A 19024-nucleotide genomic window follows, 5' to 3' on the forward strand; every position below is an offset into this window, starting at 1 on the left:
AGATATACCCCTCAAATCCTTTTAACAATTTTGTTTATTTTTTGTACTAGTAAATTTATTTAAATAAATTACCTTACAAATTTTATTATTTAGAGAGAGTTGTTTGTTGTTAAATAAATCCAATACAAATCAATATAATATTTGAAATGTGAGTTGTTTAACATTTACTAATTAAAAAGGCAAATATATGACTACATGGAGTTTGTGATATTTATTGAATGTAGTATTGTTGATATATTTATAAATCCAAACACCCGCATATGCTTGATGCATGTGATACATTGTAGGTCCCTAAGTGATGATTGACTAGGAAAATTCAATGGTAAATGCAAAATTCGTGTTACTATTAAAACATTAAGGGTTTTATTAATCATTTAATATAGTTTTTTAAAATGTTCTCAAATAAAATGGCGGTCAAGTGCAATCCAATAATATAATTCTAATTAGGAAAATATTTATCGTCTAATTATGATCATAAGATCTATATCTACCGAGACAAAGAATGAAGGGCAAATGAATCTATGATAATAAGGTCTATATCTACCGAGACAAAGAATGAAGGGCAAGTGAATCTAATATTTTTCATTTTCAATAATTTTCTTCTATGCAATAAAAGGAAAGAACATAAATTTCTAGGCTCCCCAAGTTATTTTAAAATACAATTTCCTATATAAAGTTGTTGGTGTTAAGACCAAAAATCACAATTTCTTAGTGATAGTTTAGACATGAAAACAAGGATCATCAAGGGTCGTCAAAGGGTTGACATGGTGAAAATGAAGAATGTGAGGAACTTACAAGTTACGTTTTCTAAGCGTCGTGCTAGTCTGTTCAAAAAGGCTGGTGAACTTTGTATGCTATGTGGTGCTGAAATTGTCATAGTGGTATATTCCCCGGGCGATAAAGGATTTTTCTCCTTTGGTCACCCTAGCGTGAACCCGTTGTTGGAGAGGTTCCTTGGGAGAAACCTCCCTCAACCAAATAACGATGTCCACAATCAACAAATCGTGAACCTCGAGGGGATTCTCCAGATGGAGAAAAATCGCGGAGAATCCCTTCGAGAAATTAGGAAGAGAGCTAATGGTCGATTGTGGCAATCTCCTATGGAAGAACTTCATTTATTCCAACTTCAACACTTGAAGAAGGCATTGGAAATTCTAAAGCAGAAGGTTGAAAAAGAGGCACAAATGGTGAATAATAATGCATTCCCATTTCAGACATTGGGAAGTGCCTGGACTCCTTCTAATTGTGTTAGGTTAACTTCTTCATATGGACTCAATGTTGGTGGACCTTTGCTAATAGGGTTAGTGGATCTACTTCTTCCATAGTTCCCAATTACTACTGTACGTGTTATGGAATTGTCGAAAGTAAAATTATAAACTTAAATATTATATTAAGTGTCTAGGTTCATTTGTCATTTGAGGTGATCATCATGAAATGTTCATGAGTTATGATTCAGTCAAAGTCAGTACTAAGTGTTGTGTTCATCAGTTATGATTCCGTCGAAGTTAGTAATTTTAATTATATATGTTATGTTTTTAGTCCATTGACATGTTGATTTTATCAATTGCATAACATATAATCTATTCTCTATCAACATATATCAAGATATTACAAACTTCTAGAAAAAAACGTGATATGCCTGTATTATCATATATCGCGCTAGAATATATTTCTCCACTACTCTCGAGAATCTCCTCCAGATTACGCAACGCATGCAGTATTAGTCACTCAAGCATCGGAAAATTATCATTACCTGCTTCCCACCTTTGCAGATCTGCTTCTACAATTCGTAGATATTTTAATTTGCGAAACACAACATCTTCATTTAGTGTCCAATTTGTTCCAGCGAATGCATAAAACCGTTTGAGATTGGGTAAATTAGCCAGCAAACTTATGACTTCCAATGGTATCCAAGTACATTCTAAGGAAATATCCCTAGAGAAAATCATGATCGCATCAATGGATTGTAAAATCTTTAGCTCTTTTAGATTCAGAGTTCTTCCAATGATTTCGCAGAAAAGGAGATTAATGTGTTGTTCATCTTGTATTCCAAACATACTTAGAACAAAACTATGAAGAACGTAGTAAGACACAATAAAGTTTAAGAACACTTTCACAACTAGAAAATTTAAACTAGTAGAGAAACTAGAATCAGAAACAAATTAGGAAAAATATACGAAATATTTTTTTCTTAAAGAAGAATTATTGTCAATCTGTGTTTAAAGAATCTTACTGATTCCAACAAACTTTGCAAGAAACACGAAATTGCCAAAGTTTAATGAACCAGTGAAGAACAGAAAAACATAAATTAATTCACAAATCTAAAATCTGTAACACATACCAGAATCTGGAAAAACAGAAAGAAGATCAAGCCCACTGAATGCACAATGTCCCCTTAAGAAAATTATTCCCATCTAGTATCTGAGGTTTGATTTGGAATATGTCCTCCCAGGATAGAATGATCTCAATCACCAGTGTATTGATACCCAAAAAGTTGGTGTCAGCGAGCCACTCAACAACAGTAAAGTACACTTAGAATACTAGATTTAGTAGTAGAATAAGAAGTTCAGAAATTCTATTTTTAAAATGAGAGGAAATTCCTCAATTTATAGAAAATAAAGGGTATTGTGAAAAGGTTCTTATTGTGCCTTACCGGAAAGGTCACAAACCTTTGAAAAAGTCACAATCTTTCGAAAAGGTCACCACCTTTGATAAAAGTCACAACTTTTTCATAAAAGTCACAACTTTTCGTAAAAGTCACAACTCTTCGTAAAAGTCGCAACTTTTCATCAAAGTCACAACTCTTCATAAAAGTTGCAACTTTTCATTTTTCATTCACACCTTTTAAAACCCAACATAATGAAGATAAAGTATGTTCAAGTTATTGAGAAGCAAAGGTTTTTCTTCATTACTATGATTTTTGGCCTCAAGAGGATTAGATATATATGGTGGCAATCCAATATCCGAATGTCTTATCACTAACATTTTTCAGATATATATATATATATATATCTACTGCGAGCATCAACCCTGTCCATTTCTCTTCGAAGAATTATGGTATGTAGATTTCTCAATTCTTGCAGAAACAGATCTCAAATGTACAACCTGATGTATTACACAAGAGAAATCATTTTCGATTGAAAATATGTCCAATACCTTAAGCAACTTCAACTGTAAAACATCTGTTTTGGAATATCTACTTGAATTGAAATAAAGGTGAGGATTATACCATTGCTATGTCACATACAATAATCGTGTTTCTCTTCAAGTGTAGATAGAAGGATTACTCGCTGCTGATCATAAATGGATTTACTTAGGCATAGTTGGCGAAGAAAATAATGAATTTTCCAGTTCTTATCCTTCTATTAGTCCTTCGTGTACATGCCAAAATTAGACTTCTATCAGTTAACTCTTCTAGATACTCCTATGCCACCACTTCTAACCTTTTATTGTTTCTAATCAACTTGGAAACATTAATCTCTTTATCTTCAGGAAAACCTCCAAAAAAAGAATTGATGAAACTGTACGGATACAGTACCAAAGAATCAGTTCAGATTTTCCTCTACAATATTCCAATTATCATGTGTTGGGTCCATTTGACAAAGAAGTCCAACAACGACAACAATCAAGAGGGAATCCTCAATATTGTAGTACAATATGCTTAATTCCCTAGCTCTACAAGTAGAGGAGGAAGCTAATATATTTTTGAATGAATTTTTGGTGAAGTTTAAACTATCATCAAGACTTATAAAAGACTTTCTATGAGGTGGAAAATCAGGACAGCTGACATAATCAACAACATAAAAGAGCCGAGTGGTTAATAGAATTTGGCTTCTATTGTCATCATTTAGAAATATTCTTTGCATTTGGTCCCATGCCTTAGTACTCCATATATCATTTTTGACAATTATAAATCTCCCACCCTTTAGACCTCTTTACACAATATTCATTAGCTGATCATCACTCATTTCTTGATTGCTTCCTGTAATTGTAGAGACAACTTCAAGAAGCATTTGTCTCTTATTGTATTCTTTGAAGATAGTGACCCATGCATGTTTATCAAATTGAGAACAAATATAATCATCATCAACTTCTTTGGCAAGAGTTGTCTTACCTATATTGCACATACCAAAAATTGGTACAACAACTAAATCATTTGTTTGGGTAGTGAGGTGTTCAAGTATGGCATTGCAGTGATCCTCCACCCAACAATAGTATTTTCCTAAATTGTATTTTTTTTTTTTATGGTGAGGACTTGTTTTGCAGATTTTCTTCCATGCTTGTTAAACTCAATTTGTTGCACCTTTCCTTAGACAATTAACATTTTTTTCCAGTTTCAGCACTTTTTCCTCGAAGTATTTACATGCCCCTTGTCATGACCCACAACTTTGTCATACCACTTGGGCATGAAATTAAAGAATAAGTGCGCTAGTCTTAGTGGGAAGAGTCTAGAGTCTCGGAGAGGTTTGAAGAAGACTGCAAAATATTATAGAAGATTACTTGGAAGGACTACACATGTAGAGAATTCTAGAAGAGTGGCCTATTTGTAAATATGTAGGGACTTGTATAGCAATTTTTTTTTGCACTTTAGCCCTTAAATGTGAAGTATAAATAAGAGGGCATTCATTTGTAACTCAATCAAGAAAAAGCAAGAAATATTACAAGATCGTAAATATGTAAATATTTACGTGAGCTTGAGCTTAAAAGATTTTGAAAATATCGCAAGTTGTTGAGTGTCGTAGAGAGAGTTTAGTTGAAGTCTATGTTTGTGACATCCTTCTCTATATCAGCTAAAACAATGCTTCTTAGGCTTGAATCAACTTTATCTTCTGCTTTGTATATTGTCTCTGATCCTCTTTTCTATAACCTTAAGAGTTCCAATATCTTTGTGTTCCTTTGTCGTATCATCAAGAAAAAATTGCAGAGCAGAAAGATTTTGATAGAGATATTGAACATGTTATTGTTGGGTTCTAAAGGTGTGAACAGGAAATGAAGGGTTGTGACTCTCTTGAAGGGTTGTGACTTTGCCAAAGGGTTGTGACCATTTGAAAGGTTGTGCCTTTTCCAAAGGGTTGTGACCTTTCTGAAAGGTTGTCTTTTTCCCAAAGAGTTGTGACCTTTACCCTTTGTTAGCTATAAATAGAGAGATTTTCTCTCATTTTTCTGCATCAAATTCTTCCCTTCTCTGGCATACATTTCTTATAAAATAAAATCGATTGATCGTGTCTATGTTTGTGATTCGTTGTTGTCATTTTGAATTCGTTGAAATTATTGAAGTTTGAGGTACCACTACTTATTTAATGGTTAATCTGTTTTATCTTGTGAGGAATTAATCTAAAGCCTCGGGTACTTGAGGGGATTAAATTTCTTAGGGACACACACTGGGTTCTGTGGACCGGACAATTCTTTTATTTTTCCTTTCATCTTTTATTATTTTTGGTTTTCCTAACCTGAATACAGGATATAACAAACTTAAGAAATTTAAATTTTGATATTTTATGTGTTCTTTTTATTGGAAAAAAACAAGCAAAAGAGAATTATTTTATCATATGATAAAAGACGTTTGGGATGAATTAGCACTACATTAATATGTTCGAGTATATTTTTTGTAGTAAGTTTTCCTTGGATGGGTAAGATCATTTTTATTTTCATCCCAAGTGCATTGAAGCATTGCACCTTTTCAGTTTTCTTTTCAATAAGAAAAGTTATTTTGTGCATAAATGTTAAGATATGCACTTTAAGTTTTTTTCCTATATTCTTGGTTTTATATAACTATGAGAAGAAGTAAATGAACAAATGTTGTCTCCTAACAATATTTGAACATGAGTTTAGTTTCTCGTTGAAATTCAATGTCTTCTAAGGAATATTAAAATATGATGGAAATTGGGAAAGAAAAAAAAATTAGCAAGAAAAGTGACTTGCATGGAATCATTGCTGACAGATAGCATATGATTCAATGAGAGTAAAAATCAGGTTCTATCTTTATTATCCTTGATTATTTTTTTCTATACTTTATAAGTTATGAAATTTGTTTCATAAATGTTAGAATAGATGGTCATTATGTGATGATCCTAAATACATCTTTATTCTATTAATATGTATTATGTTTACACGAGGAAAAAAAACTTTTGTAGTTTTCTACTTCATGTGAAATTTGATTGTGTCTTACTTTTGGAGACTAAAATCTTCTTATTTTTTACTCATTTGGTTTGAAGAATATAATAACTTCATGAACAAATCAGATTGTGCATTGGTTTGAAGAATATAGAAACTTCACCAATTTGTTAAATACTCTGGTTGAATGAATATTCTGACTTAAAAAGAACAAAATCTTCGTTAGGAATATTAAGGCTAAATGATTTGAAAAAGATAAAATCTTCATCGTTACCTAGAAACAGTGTTGTACTTGAGGTTTCTGGAGATTAAAACCTTTTTTATTTACTACTCTGTCTGAATGTGAAACTGATTCGAAGAATATAAAAACTTCATCAGAATTCAAGGTTCATTCGGTTAACGATTAGAAAAATATAAAAAAACTTCATCGTTAAACTAGAAACAAGTTGCATAAAGATTGAATTTTTATTGTTAGTATACCAAATACTAAGTGGTCTGTCTAATTGTGACAAAAAGGGAAAAAAAGTACTAGTAACATAAAATTAGTGATTTTTGTGTGTGCAATGGGTGTTTCTATGGATTAAATCTCCAAAAGAAGGCTTTGTGTTACCAATGTCTATTTTGATGGTATACTATTTGAAAGCATGGAAAAAAAATATGTTGAATATAATTTCAAATACTTGAAAAATATTTTTGAGAACATATTTAAAATGTGGGAGGTTCTTTCATTGTGATAAAGACAAAATTAGACTTACTATCTAATTTAAATTTGAAAGTCCAAGATATGAAATTTGACGACATTCTTGTATTATGTTAGACCCACAAAATTCTTGAAGTATATTTTGATATTCTGGTCGTTGAGTCTCTCTTTACTAGTTTATGATACGACTAGTATAAAACCACAAAATTATATTGCTCATTCAAAAGAATTGTATTCTTTGATGAAAAAGTGTCACATAAAATATTGTGATTTTTCATGACAAGATATGTCTATTAAAATAAATTTATTTGTATAGACATGAACATTGGTGAAAAGTGATCTGTTATGTTTGTGTTGTAAAACAAACATTTGGGTCATATTACCCTTATTTGATCGATGAGATTATGGTCAATGGTAATTCTATAACAGATTAAATGTTATGGAAAGGTCATTTTGGAAAGGACATCTGGCAAGTCAGCCAGATTGCTTACTTTAAATCTATATTTGTATTTGACAAAGTTATAAAAATTAAAGAACAAAATATTTGCAGGAAAAGGTTACCTCACGGAAGGTCTTTTAAAACCAAGTATTTCTGTCTGTTCTTACTTGCTTAAATCAAATTGTTTGTGACATGAACGCTTGAGATATGTCAATTACAAAACCTTGCAAAAAACTGATCAACTTAGAATTTTTGCCTAACTTCTAGTGCAACAAATCAAAATGTCAAATATTTGCTGTTAAAAGGAATTTTAATCCCTTAGAATTGATTTACACTGACATTTGTGATATGAAGTCAACACCATCTCGTGGTGGAAAAAATTGTTTCATAAATTTTATTGGCAATTGCACTGGATACTATTATGTCTACTTGCTGAATGGTAAGGATGAAGCGATAGAAACATCAAAGCAATATAAAACTGAAGTTGAAAACCATTGTCATGATTAGAAGTGGTAGATGTGGAGAATATGGATCTTCTTTTGCAGAAATATATTTGGAAAATGGAATCATGCATCAAATTACTGTACATACTCACCTCAATCTAATGAAACTGTTGACAGGAAAAAAACCAAACTTTGATGAAAATGTTGAATGTCCTACTTATAAGTTCAGGTCTACCACAAAATTTGTGGGGGATGCTATCATTATAGCAAAACAAAACAACAAAAAGTTTGTCTGTTTAGAAAGAGAGAAACAAAACATTTTGTTTGTTAAGAAAGGGAGCAACAAATAAAAAACTTTTGTTTGTTAAGGAATGGAGCAACAAAAAGTTTTGTTTGTTCAGGCTTTGTTGTATCCTGATAGAGAATTTCTTGTCGGCCCTTAAAGTATATACAAGCAATAACTCTTGAAAGATAGTGATCTAACAATTTCCAATACAGTCTATTTCATATGAGAAATTGAAATGAGGGAACTATTCCCAAATGGGTCAAAATAGAATCTAAGACTGTGGATTGTATGTTCATTGGATATGCTACAAATAGTAAAGCATGTCAGCTTATTGTCCATAAGTCCGAACCATCAGATAGTTAAGTGAAGGGTCTAAACGACCTTAGAACGAACCAAAGGAGAATGTACTTAATAAAGAGATTCAGAGGCGTAGTAAATGTCAATGGACAAATTACTTCCTTAGAGTTTTATTTTTTCTTCTTGAAAATGAGTCTCATAAATTCAAAGAAGCTATACCCTCTGTGGACTCATTCTTTTTGGAAAGAGGCTATCAATAGTAAGATAGATTCAATCTTGAGAAATCATACTTAGAGTTGGTTGATTTTCTTCCAGGAAATAAACCTTTGAGTTCAAAGTGGATCTACAAAAGGAAAAGAAAGTTGATGAAACTATTGACAAATACAAAGCAAGACTTATTGACATAGGCTTTAGATAATAAGAAAGCCTTGATTATTTTGACACATAATATCCACTAACTAGGATTACATCAATTAAGATGTTAATTGCGATAGTTGTAGTATATAACCTTTAAATTCGTCAAAATGAATGTGAAAACATTTTTTTTAAAATGGAGATTGGAGGAAGAAATTTACATGGAACAACTCGAGAGCTTTGTGATTCCTGGTAAAGAAAGAAAGTATGTAAATGTGTTAAGTCACTTTGTGGACTAAAAAGAAGTGCCAAAATAATGACATGCGAAGTTTGACAAAACTATGTTGGCAAATGAATTCAAGATTAACGAATGTGATAAATGTTTTTACATTAAAGACACTCCAAATCACAAGGTCATTGTTTGTTTTTATGTTGATGACATGTTGATCAAAAGAGACATCTGACAGAAATGCTACTAAGCATATGCTAGAAAGTAACTTTGAGATGAAATACATTGAAGTTACTAATGTGATTGAAAAGGTACTTGACAAGTTCAAGTATTTGGATTTCAATATTGTCAAGACTCCAATAAATGTGAGTTTTGTACTTCAAAAGAATGAAGGTAAAAGTGACTCACAATTGGATTATGCTAGAGTATTGAGAAGTATGATATATATCATGAAGTGTACGCGATTAGATATAACATGTGCTATTAGTAAACTAAGTCGGTTCACAAGTAATCTCAATCAAACTCATTGGATGACAACGAAAAGAGTTTTGGAGTATTTAAAACATACTTAAAAACTATTTTTGCATTATAACTAATATTCAACAGTATTGGAGAAATATAGTGATGCAAATTGAATCTGCAGGTCAAATGAAGTAAAATCCACGAGTGGATATATATTTACTCTTTGTGCAGGAGCAATCTCTTAGAAATCTTCCAAATAGAATGTATCGCTCGCTCTACTATGAAATCCGAGTTTATCACTCTAGATAAGGCCGGTGAAGAAGTTGAATGACTCCAAAATTTCTTGAATGATTTTTGGCCCAAACCTTTAGCTCTTATATGCATACACCGTGACAGTTAATTTGCAATAGGTAGGGCATAGAGCATGATGTAAAATGGAAAGTCTCGTCATATATGACGTAGACACAATATCGTTAAAGAACTACTCTCTAGTGGAATTATCATAATTGACTATGTAAAGTCAAAGGATAATGTGTCAGATCCACTTACAAAAGGCCTAATTAGAGATGGAGTTGAAATATTATCAAAGGGAATGGGACTATGGCCGAGGACAAGTCATTGTGGCAGTAATTCTAACTAGAAGATTGTAGGTCTGAATATCTAGGTTGAAGGAGATCAGAGAAAGGCATTGATGACGGTTCAAAATTGTCAAAATATTTTTACGGTCCATTCTCATGATAAGAGAATGTTTTGTAACAAGGATAAAGACATTAGGACTTTTTAATTGTTTCTAAGTTTGATACAGGGTATATCAAATGGTGCATCTAGGGATAACACATTAGAAATCACCTATGTATGTGTGAAGTGTAAGCCGCTTCTGTGTGTGTAATTTGTTGCTGTCATTTTGAGCTCGTTGAAATTATTGAAGTTTGAGGTACCACTACTTCTTTAATGATTAATCTGTTTTATCTTGGGAGGAATTAATCTACAACATCGTGTGCTTGAGGGGATTAAATTTCTTAAGGACACACAGAGGGTTCTGTGTACTCGGATAGTTCTTTTATTTTTTTTTCTTCTTTTACTTTTCTATTTTCCTAACCTGAATACACGAGATAACAATTATTGTGTACATATTTGAAAAACCAAAGATGGTTTGGTTTGAAGAGCTGATCTAATGTATACGTAAGTGAAGAACGAGAAGCATAAGTCATTATTATTTATTTGTTGGAATAACTTAAAGATAGAGTCTTGCATATTTAATCTCTGTGATTTTGTCCAAATCATTTACTTTTCCATCTCTAAATTTTTATAATTGCGGGACAAAGACATAGGATACTTACCCTTTATCATTTGTTTAGTTAAAAGATATGATGCACGAGAACACAACCAATTACAAAACAAGAAAATCAAATTGTTTCACTTAATTAATACAGTACTATAGGTATGAGATGCACATGTACAGCCCAATTTCTTTTCTATTTTATAATAGTGAGACAAGGTGTAGTGCACTCATTGAGTTCACCAGCACTCTCCTGCAATTTAAAATGATAATTAATCTAAATTTTGAAAAGTTCGTATAGAAAATATATGATAGGTTTTCATTATAATTTACAACCTTAAATAAATATATGTGTTGAAGTTAAAAGAAAGAAACTAAGGATTAGTTTTGTTCGTTGACAAAATTATTTAGTACTATAATTTTGTTAGTAATATATCAAAAAAGTATATTTTGATGTTTATGTTCCTTACCCTCCAAGTGAATGACAATTGTTGTAAAGAAAAGAAAGTAAAGGAGAAAGTGAACTGAAAAATAGACCAAAAGAGAAGAAAAAGCTACTGTGGTCTTCTTTATTTCTTATGCAACTTGAAACTAAGAGACCTGCCTATTAAATAGGCTTACAACGGAACTGAAATACTAAAATTTAGGTACCCTCTAATTATTATATAGCTATTAGTCTGGTACAAAATCTAAGCTTACTAAAATAAAGGAAACTAAGACTTGGTCAAGTATCATTGAATCACTTATCAACCACTCCCCCCCCCCCCCCCCCCCCCCCTCCCCGATTCAAACATGCAATGTCACGCCCCGAGCTACCCCCGAGACGCGGACACGGGACCTAGGACCACAAGTGATCCTAAGCTAACCCTACTGGCATGATCATGAGCATACTAAAGATAATAATAACTAATGCGGAAGCTAAATCATAAAGTAAGTCTGAAATAATGGGGAATACCCATTTACTATAACTGAGATTAATGAAAACTAATGAGTTTAATACAAAAAAGATATTAACTCAATACTAAGCTGAATCTAACTATGTCTAAAATAAGCCTCTAAACTGACTAGAAGTGCTGGGACATGCCCCAGCTGAGTCTAGAAAATATGAAACTAAAAGAGTGAAAACTGAAAGATAAATGACTATTGTCCTCGAAGAATGAGGACTCACCACTAATACTGCTGAACTGGAGATCGAAAACCGATCTAAGCGTGATCTGGATGCTGAGAACCTGAACCTACATCACGAGAAGATGTAGCTCACGTATGCGTCAGTACTTGAAAGGTACTGAGCATGCAGGATAAAGTAAAGCTGAAATAACATATAACTAAACAAAGCAATAAAGCAATGAAATAATCTGGACATGATATAGATGTTGAATACTAAGCTAACTGAATGCAATGACCAATTTATAACATGTTGACTGAATATTGAATGAACTGTAAGTGTGGTCAATGCAATAGAGTCTGACTGAACTATGGGAGCTACTAATAACCGACAATAAAACCACATGAGCTAAATGTGGAGTCCGATGTATACACCCCACCCAATATACCCTGCCAGAGGTATAGAGGCATGCAGGCGTGATCACTAAACTGATGTTGCCCACAGAGGGGACTTACACCTACGTGGCTCGTAGTTCTGGGACTATATGGGTACGCTGAACCCTAGTCCAACTCGGTATTATGCTACTCCCAATGAATTAAGTGGTTAACTGGTTATGACTGAAGTTTTGTAAATACTGGATAGTTCAAGACTGAACATGCAAACTAAGAATGCAACAATTAATCTAATAATGATGCATTACTAACTGAGGCATGTATAACTTAATGACTGAAATATCTGACCTAGCATGTGTAATTCAAGAACTAAAGAAATACATAGCTAGGGTTCTGAAATTCATGCAAAAAACGAAGTAATAACATGATAATCTGATTTGGAACATTTTAATAACTAATTCATGATGATCTGTTGAAATTCTAGAAACCCTAGGTTTGTTCATAATCATGGAATCAAGAATCTGACTGAATTCTAGGGACCTAATGGGCGAAAGGAACCCACTAGTGAAATCCCACATACCTGTTGATGAATTCCACGGAGAAATCCTTTGATTTCTGGGCTGGAACAGAAGAAAACTTGTTGCGTTCTTCAACTAGGGTTCTTGACCTTTTTCTCCTCTCTTGCTACTAATTTTCTAAGTTTTGATTAATGATTTGACTTAGGTAAGTTCTAGTTATGTTTCTAGGCTTAAACTGATTAAAACCTCATGATTTAGGGTCTAAACGACGTATCTTATGGGTTAAACAAAATAGGAAAAGACCAAAAGACCCCTGAATTAACTGCTGTCAAAGTGACTGACGGATGGGACTGACGGGCCGTAGGTCAATCGACGGTCCGTTGATTGGTAGTCGTCGGTCGAGTCTGCCCGACAAGGCTTCACTAAAACGAGCATAACATTTTACTCAGAGGTCGGATTTTAGCAAACTCAATGGTGTTGGAAAGAGGGTTCAATTATCTATCATATCATAGGTCATGGGACACACAATTCCTTTTGTGCTAAGAGTTATGACCATCTGAAGTTGACCCATCAACAATTTTCAGCTAACTGGCTGCTGACCCTCATCTACGGTCAGACCTACGGACCGTGGATCGAATGACAGTCCGTTCTAGTCGACCGTAGTTTGTGTCAGAGGTAAAGGAGGTCTCGATCTACAAACTCGATACGGGGAGTTACAGGCAAACTCCAAGTTGACCTTTGAAGAACTTGTGCTTTGCTTAGGGAAGTGACTTCGTGAAGATGTCTGCTATTTGCTGATTTGTAACACAAGAATTCAAAATAATTTCACTAGTAGAGAAGACCTCAAATATAGTGATAGTGAAAAATTTCAGTTGTACCAGTTGGTTTCTGATTAAAATCTGCAACAAGTTTCCTTAACCAAATTGCTCAACAAGCTACAATATATTCAACCTATGAAGTTGATAAGGCCACCACTTCATGCTTCTATGAACTTCATGAAACAACTCCAGATCCAAGATTAAACGAGAAACCATGTGTTCTCTTTCTATCATAAATTATGCATGCATAATCACTATCAGTAAAGCCTGTTAATGTGAAATTTGTTATCTTAGAATACCAAATGTCATGCTCTGTTGTCCCAGCTATATATCTCGATACTCTTTTTTTACCTCCAAGGTGAAGCTTGCTTGGATTGTGCATAAACCTTGATATGACTCTAACAAAGAAAGCAATGTATGGTATTTTATGGGACAAGTAATTCAAACCACCAACCAGACTTCTAAAATAAGTCCCATTTTCCATTTCAAAACCATCATCACGAAAAACTTCTCATTAATATTCATCGGCATAGCAGCAACTTTACAATTTACCATAGTAAACTTTTTCAAAAAAATTGTTGCATATTATTTTGTTAAAGAAATATGCCTTCAATTTCCTGTTTCACCTCAAGACCAAGAAAATAATACTACAGACCAAATCAGACATCTCAAATTTTTTATCATGCAGTGCTTAAACTCAATGACGATAGACTCACTCGAACCCATATATATCATATCGTCAACATAAAAACATACCACCAAAAAAACATTTTTACCTCTTGTTTTACATATAGAGTAGGCTCGTTTTTACTTTATTCAAAACCATTCTCATGGAAATATGAATCAATCTTAAAGTACCATGTCTGTCACGCTTGCTTTAAGAAATAGAGTGCCTTTTTAAAACTTGTAGACCTTATCTTCTTTGCCATTAACTACAAACCTTCAAGCTGTGAGACATAGACCTCCTCTCTCAAATCACCATTTAAAAAGTTAAATTTATTATCGAATTGGTAGAGTAGCTAACTTAAATTAGCAGTCAACTTAAATTAGCAGCCAAGGCTATAAAAGTTCTCACAGTTTTAAATAGGGCAACAGGAGAAAATATTTCTTCAAAGTTATTACCTTATTGTTGGGAATAACCCTTTGCGATGAGCCTTGCCTTGTGTTTTTGGATGCTGCCATCAGCATATCCTTTTAAACTCCCATTTGAGACCAATAGCTTTCTTTCCTTCTGGGAAATTTATCAAGCCCCATGTCTGATTCTTTTGAATAGACAACAACTCATCTTCCATAGCTTTGCACCATTTATCCTCTCTTTCAGCATCTTCAAAGTAAATACGATCTGAAAGAAGTAAAGCAAATCTACAAGATGTATTGTCAACATATGTGGGATTTGGTTTTTTATCCCTTGTTGATCTTCTTAATGCAATTGTCTTAGTTGTGGGTTCTTTCAATGTTGAAAATGTTGCTAGTTCAATTGATGAGACACTAGATAGACTTGCCAAAAAGGGATATGCTCCATACTCTTGATGAACAATATTGTCAGAAGGAAGAAATTAAATATTTGAACTTTCATTTCCTAAATTAAAGTTCCAACTTGCATTTTCATTGAACACAACATTTTTATTTACCATTTTCTCACTCACTTGATTATATAACTTATAGCCTTTGGATTGTGTTTTATATCCAATAAAGATATATTTTTCACATGTGAGAAAATCCTTTAACAATTTCATTGATGCTAATCTTGGAGAAAACTAGATCATAAAACATTCATTTTCATAAATCAGGCACAACTTTTCATGAAAACACCTTTCATAGATTCAAGCTTCTTTATAAATTCATGTCTTTTATGGTTGATAATCAAGAATAGTGTCTAGGTTCATGTGAAATCAATAGTAAAACATGTAATTGATTCAAAGCAATCATAACAAGATTAAAATCATACAATTGAATCAACACAATTTGAACCTATGAATAATTGAATGAAAACCTAATCAATTTTGGTGAAATTGAATTGGAGAATTGAGAAGTTCTTGGGGCTCACTGGATGAATGAAACCTATTGATGAAGCCCTACATTCCTTGAGGATTAAATCACAAAATAAATGGAGGAATTGGAGACTTTAAGCTTGAAACCCTAGGTGTTCTTCATTGATCTTAATTAAGAGAATTTGGAGAGGATAAATGTGGATAGGATTGTGGATTTGAGTGAATGCGATAGTTGGGGTAATTATAGGGGTAGAATGGTAGTTATAGGACTTAAAATTAGAGTCAAAAGGACATAGTATAGGTATTAAATTCAACGTAAAAGAGCCAATTACCCTTAAGAAATAACTGTAGGAGAACCATATGGTTTGGACAAAAGGACCATAGAAATTCCTATGGACCATATTGGTAAACCGTTAGTCGAGTTACTAGGGCCTAAATTTGGACAACTTTATACGACACCCTTCTACGGACTGTCTAAATTCCTATGGTCCATTGACCTCATCCATAGATATAAACTTTAACCTCAATATCTTACTATATCTGGAACCTTTCTACGGAACCCATCTATAATCCGTTGAACATCCTACGACCCATCTTGTCCATTCGTATGTCAAACTTCAGAAACTTAAATTTCTCAAATCTGAACCTCATTCCTACGAGTGCCATCTACGATCCTTAGAAAGTTCGACGAATTGTAGACTAGTCTCAAAGGATTCAACCAGTAGCCAGAAATAAGAAAATTTTCCTTTCCTTTTGACTTTCCAATTTTCGAGGTGTTACACCATCGACAATGTGTGTCGGTAATATGACTTACAATATTCTTTCTTCAAACAAATCATTATTTTCGATGGAACCAAAGGTATTCGGAAGTACATATTATGTTCGAGATATACGACCATTTGTTTCTAAGTTGGACCCTATGGCATTGAAGTATGTTTTCTTGGATTATTCTCGTCTTCAAAAAGTGTAATGATGTTATTCTACTCAACTTTGAAAATATATGGTGTTAAATGATGTGATATTTTCAGAGATTACACCATTTTTCTATACTTCACCTAAAACCACAAGTCAAGGAGAGGAAGATGAGTGGTAAGTTTATCAGGTTACTTGTGTCACTACCACAAAAGAGACATTTAGTGGCCATAGATTTTGCTTTTAGCTGCAATATTTATTGCCGCAAAAACTTTTAGCGGCAATAAGGTTAATGCTATTGCATCCAGTGTCGCTAAAGCCTTTAGTGACATTTATATAGAGTTCCGATAAATATTCATTCTATTGCCGCTAAAAGTAATTAGCCTTTAGTGGCATTTGGTAAATATTCATTTTGTTGCCGCTAAATTTAATTAGCCTCTAGTAGCATTTATTACTAATAGCGGCAATAAAATTGATATTTAGCAGCAATTATCATTATTAGTAAATTTTTTATATTTAGTGACATTTGTTATTACCGGTAAAAATATGAGAACTGCCAGAGACCTATTGTAGTGACAATTATTATGGTAAAACAAAAGATAATAATAGAAGAATTACGAAATTCAAGCAAGTCATTCATATAAAACAAGATCAATCAAATACATCAACATTCTTGTATTTTGGTGGTAAAAAAAGGTATGAATTATCTAAACAGTAAGAATGTGTTCAAGATATCAAAAAGAGAGAGAGATGATGTGTTCAACAATGAAAAAAGTAGGATATTGAGTCCTTATTTCTTTTCCCCAGTGTGAATCATGACCATATGTGCAATATCGAAGGATCTTTAGATATATGTAGAAAAGTTGTTGTGCTGCCAGAAATAAAGAAGAGAAATAAGTCGATCTAACAATCAAATAAAAATGTACTCAAGTAAACAACACGAACAAAATACACAGTAGATAGAAGCTAATACAAACATTGGACTTCATTTTTTCCAGGGTCCTCATAATAGAATCAAGTTTCATACTCTAATCCACAATTCTTATATACCTTATCTCAACAATCTAACACAAGTAGAAGCCAACATCCACCTTTTGCACTATTTCAAAAACAAGTAAATAACCTTCATTCAAAATAAGTCACCAAACTAAATGATATCAGATAGTAGTCGCAAAATTGCAGCATTGCAAATTTTGCAAGCAGATTTCCCGAATAGTGTCTCAGAATGCAAAGTGAGGAAACAAGAAGGCCGTAGAATTTCAAATACTAAATTACTGTGATATCATCTATTTGCTGGAGGAGTCTATGTCAATAGAGTGCAGATACCAACTTCAGGAAAACTGTTTCCTGATGGTAATTTACAAATGAAGAAATACAAGACTTTTTGTACGCTAATCATTGGTTGAAGCTAATGGATGCTAACACCAACAGTGCCTTGCTACTCTTTCTGGTGCTTTCAATTTGAAAATACTAATCAGCCCAATTATATTGCTAATCATCAGTAATCGTAGGAATGCAATCACCTAAGAGATTAATTACTCTCTGGGTGCGGGGATAGAGGAATATATTTTTAACTTTTTCATGTTTGGTTCATCAAATTTTTTGAAAAACTTTCTCTATGAAAATAAGTTCCTTATGAATGATTTCACAAGTGACATTCTACAACAACCTACAGAAAGTTTCATCATTTACGGACAATAGTGTCATAAGAAATACAATTGAATCAAGAGATAATACAATCATAATATTGAGAAGGTGGGAAATTTGCTACAAGTAAACAATGAAGAGAAGGAATTGACAGTGGAAAAGAATCAAGTGAAGCAGGTTTCAAACAACATGGTTGAAGGAGTTGAGGAAATTTATAAGGTAGATGATGATTAGACAACTAAACATCAAAATTTGATGGTAAATATTCCACAACAAACAACATCAACACAGGTACATGAGGATTCCAGAAAAAAGATTACATGTGAGGAAAAAGAACTTGTCACCAATTGACGACTTGAGAACTGCTTATATGGCTTGTTCATTGCCACTATTGGCCTCAGAAACCTAGTAAAAATCGACACACTGGATGAACAAATTTTATTGTAATGCTAAAATTTAAGAACAAAAGCTTAAAACTTTGAAATCAGATAACCTGTCTAGCAGGGGTTCCATTGTTTTGAGGCATGCTTAATTCAATAGGAGCATCTTTCCACATGACTTGTCTCATCCATCATAATTATGAAACTAGCATTTCTTGATTCTTTCTCATCAAATTCATTTCTTCGTCCTGTTTTTTGTTCAACCCCTTCAACTCGTTTATCTATTGTTCTAACTTATGTGCAGCCTCATTACACAAACTATGAACACCAACATTTCGTAAGAACGATTTACTGCCCCATAACAGAGAAGGGATTGGGCCAAGTCCTAAACCACGGACATAACCACTTTTTTCATTTCCCAATACATGAGAATAGATATCGCCTTTCCAAGAAACATTGCATTAGATTGTTCCTCTTGTGTCTCGTCACTACTCATCTTCTCTTTCATCATGTCCTGAGAATATATCAGATAACAATTTATGACACGATAATGTATTATAAGTCACGTCCATGTAAAAAGTACAAAATCAATGTAAAAAATTGAGAAGCTTCAACAGAGTTGAAGCTCACCAATTCCTCATATGTTAACATTACAAAC

General features: G+C 33.1%; 1 protein-coding gene across 1 annotated transcript; it reads left to right on the plus strand.

Moving 5' to 3' along the window:
- Positions 1-725: 725 nt before the first annotated feature.
- LOC125856985 (agamous-like MADS-box protein AGL62) lies at positions 726-1325 on the plus strand. The gene has a single exon (XM_049536646.1). The coding sequence runs from the start codon at positions 726-728 to the stop codon at positions 1323-1325; it is 600 nt and encodes a 199-aa protein (XP_049392603.1).
- Positions 1326-19024: the final 17699 nt, after the last annotated feature.

The sequence above is a fragment of the Solanum stenotomum genome, chromosome 2 (assembly GCF_019186545.1).
Source record: "Solanum stenotomum isolate F172 chromosome 2, ASM1918654v1, whole genome shotgun sequence".
In the NCBI taxonomy this organism is placed as follows: domain Eukaryota; kingdom Viridiplantae; phylum Streptophyta; class Magnoliopsida; order Solanales; family Solanaceae; genus Solanum; species Solanum stenotomum.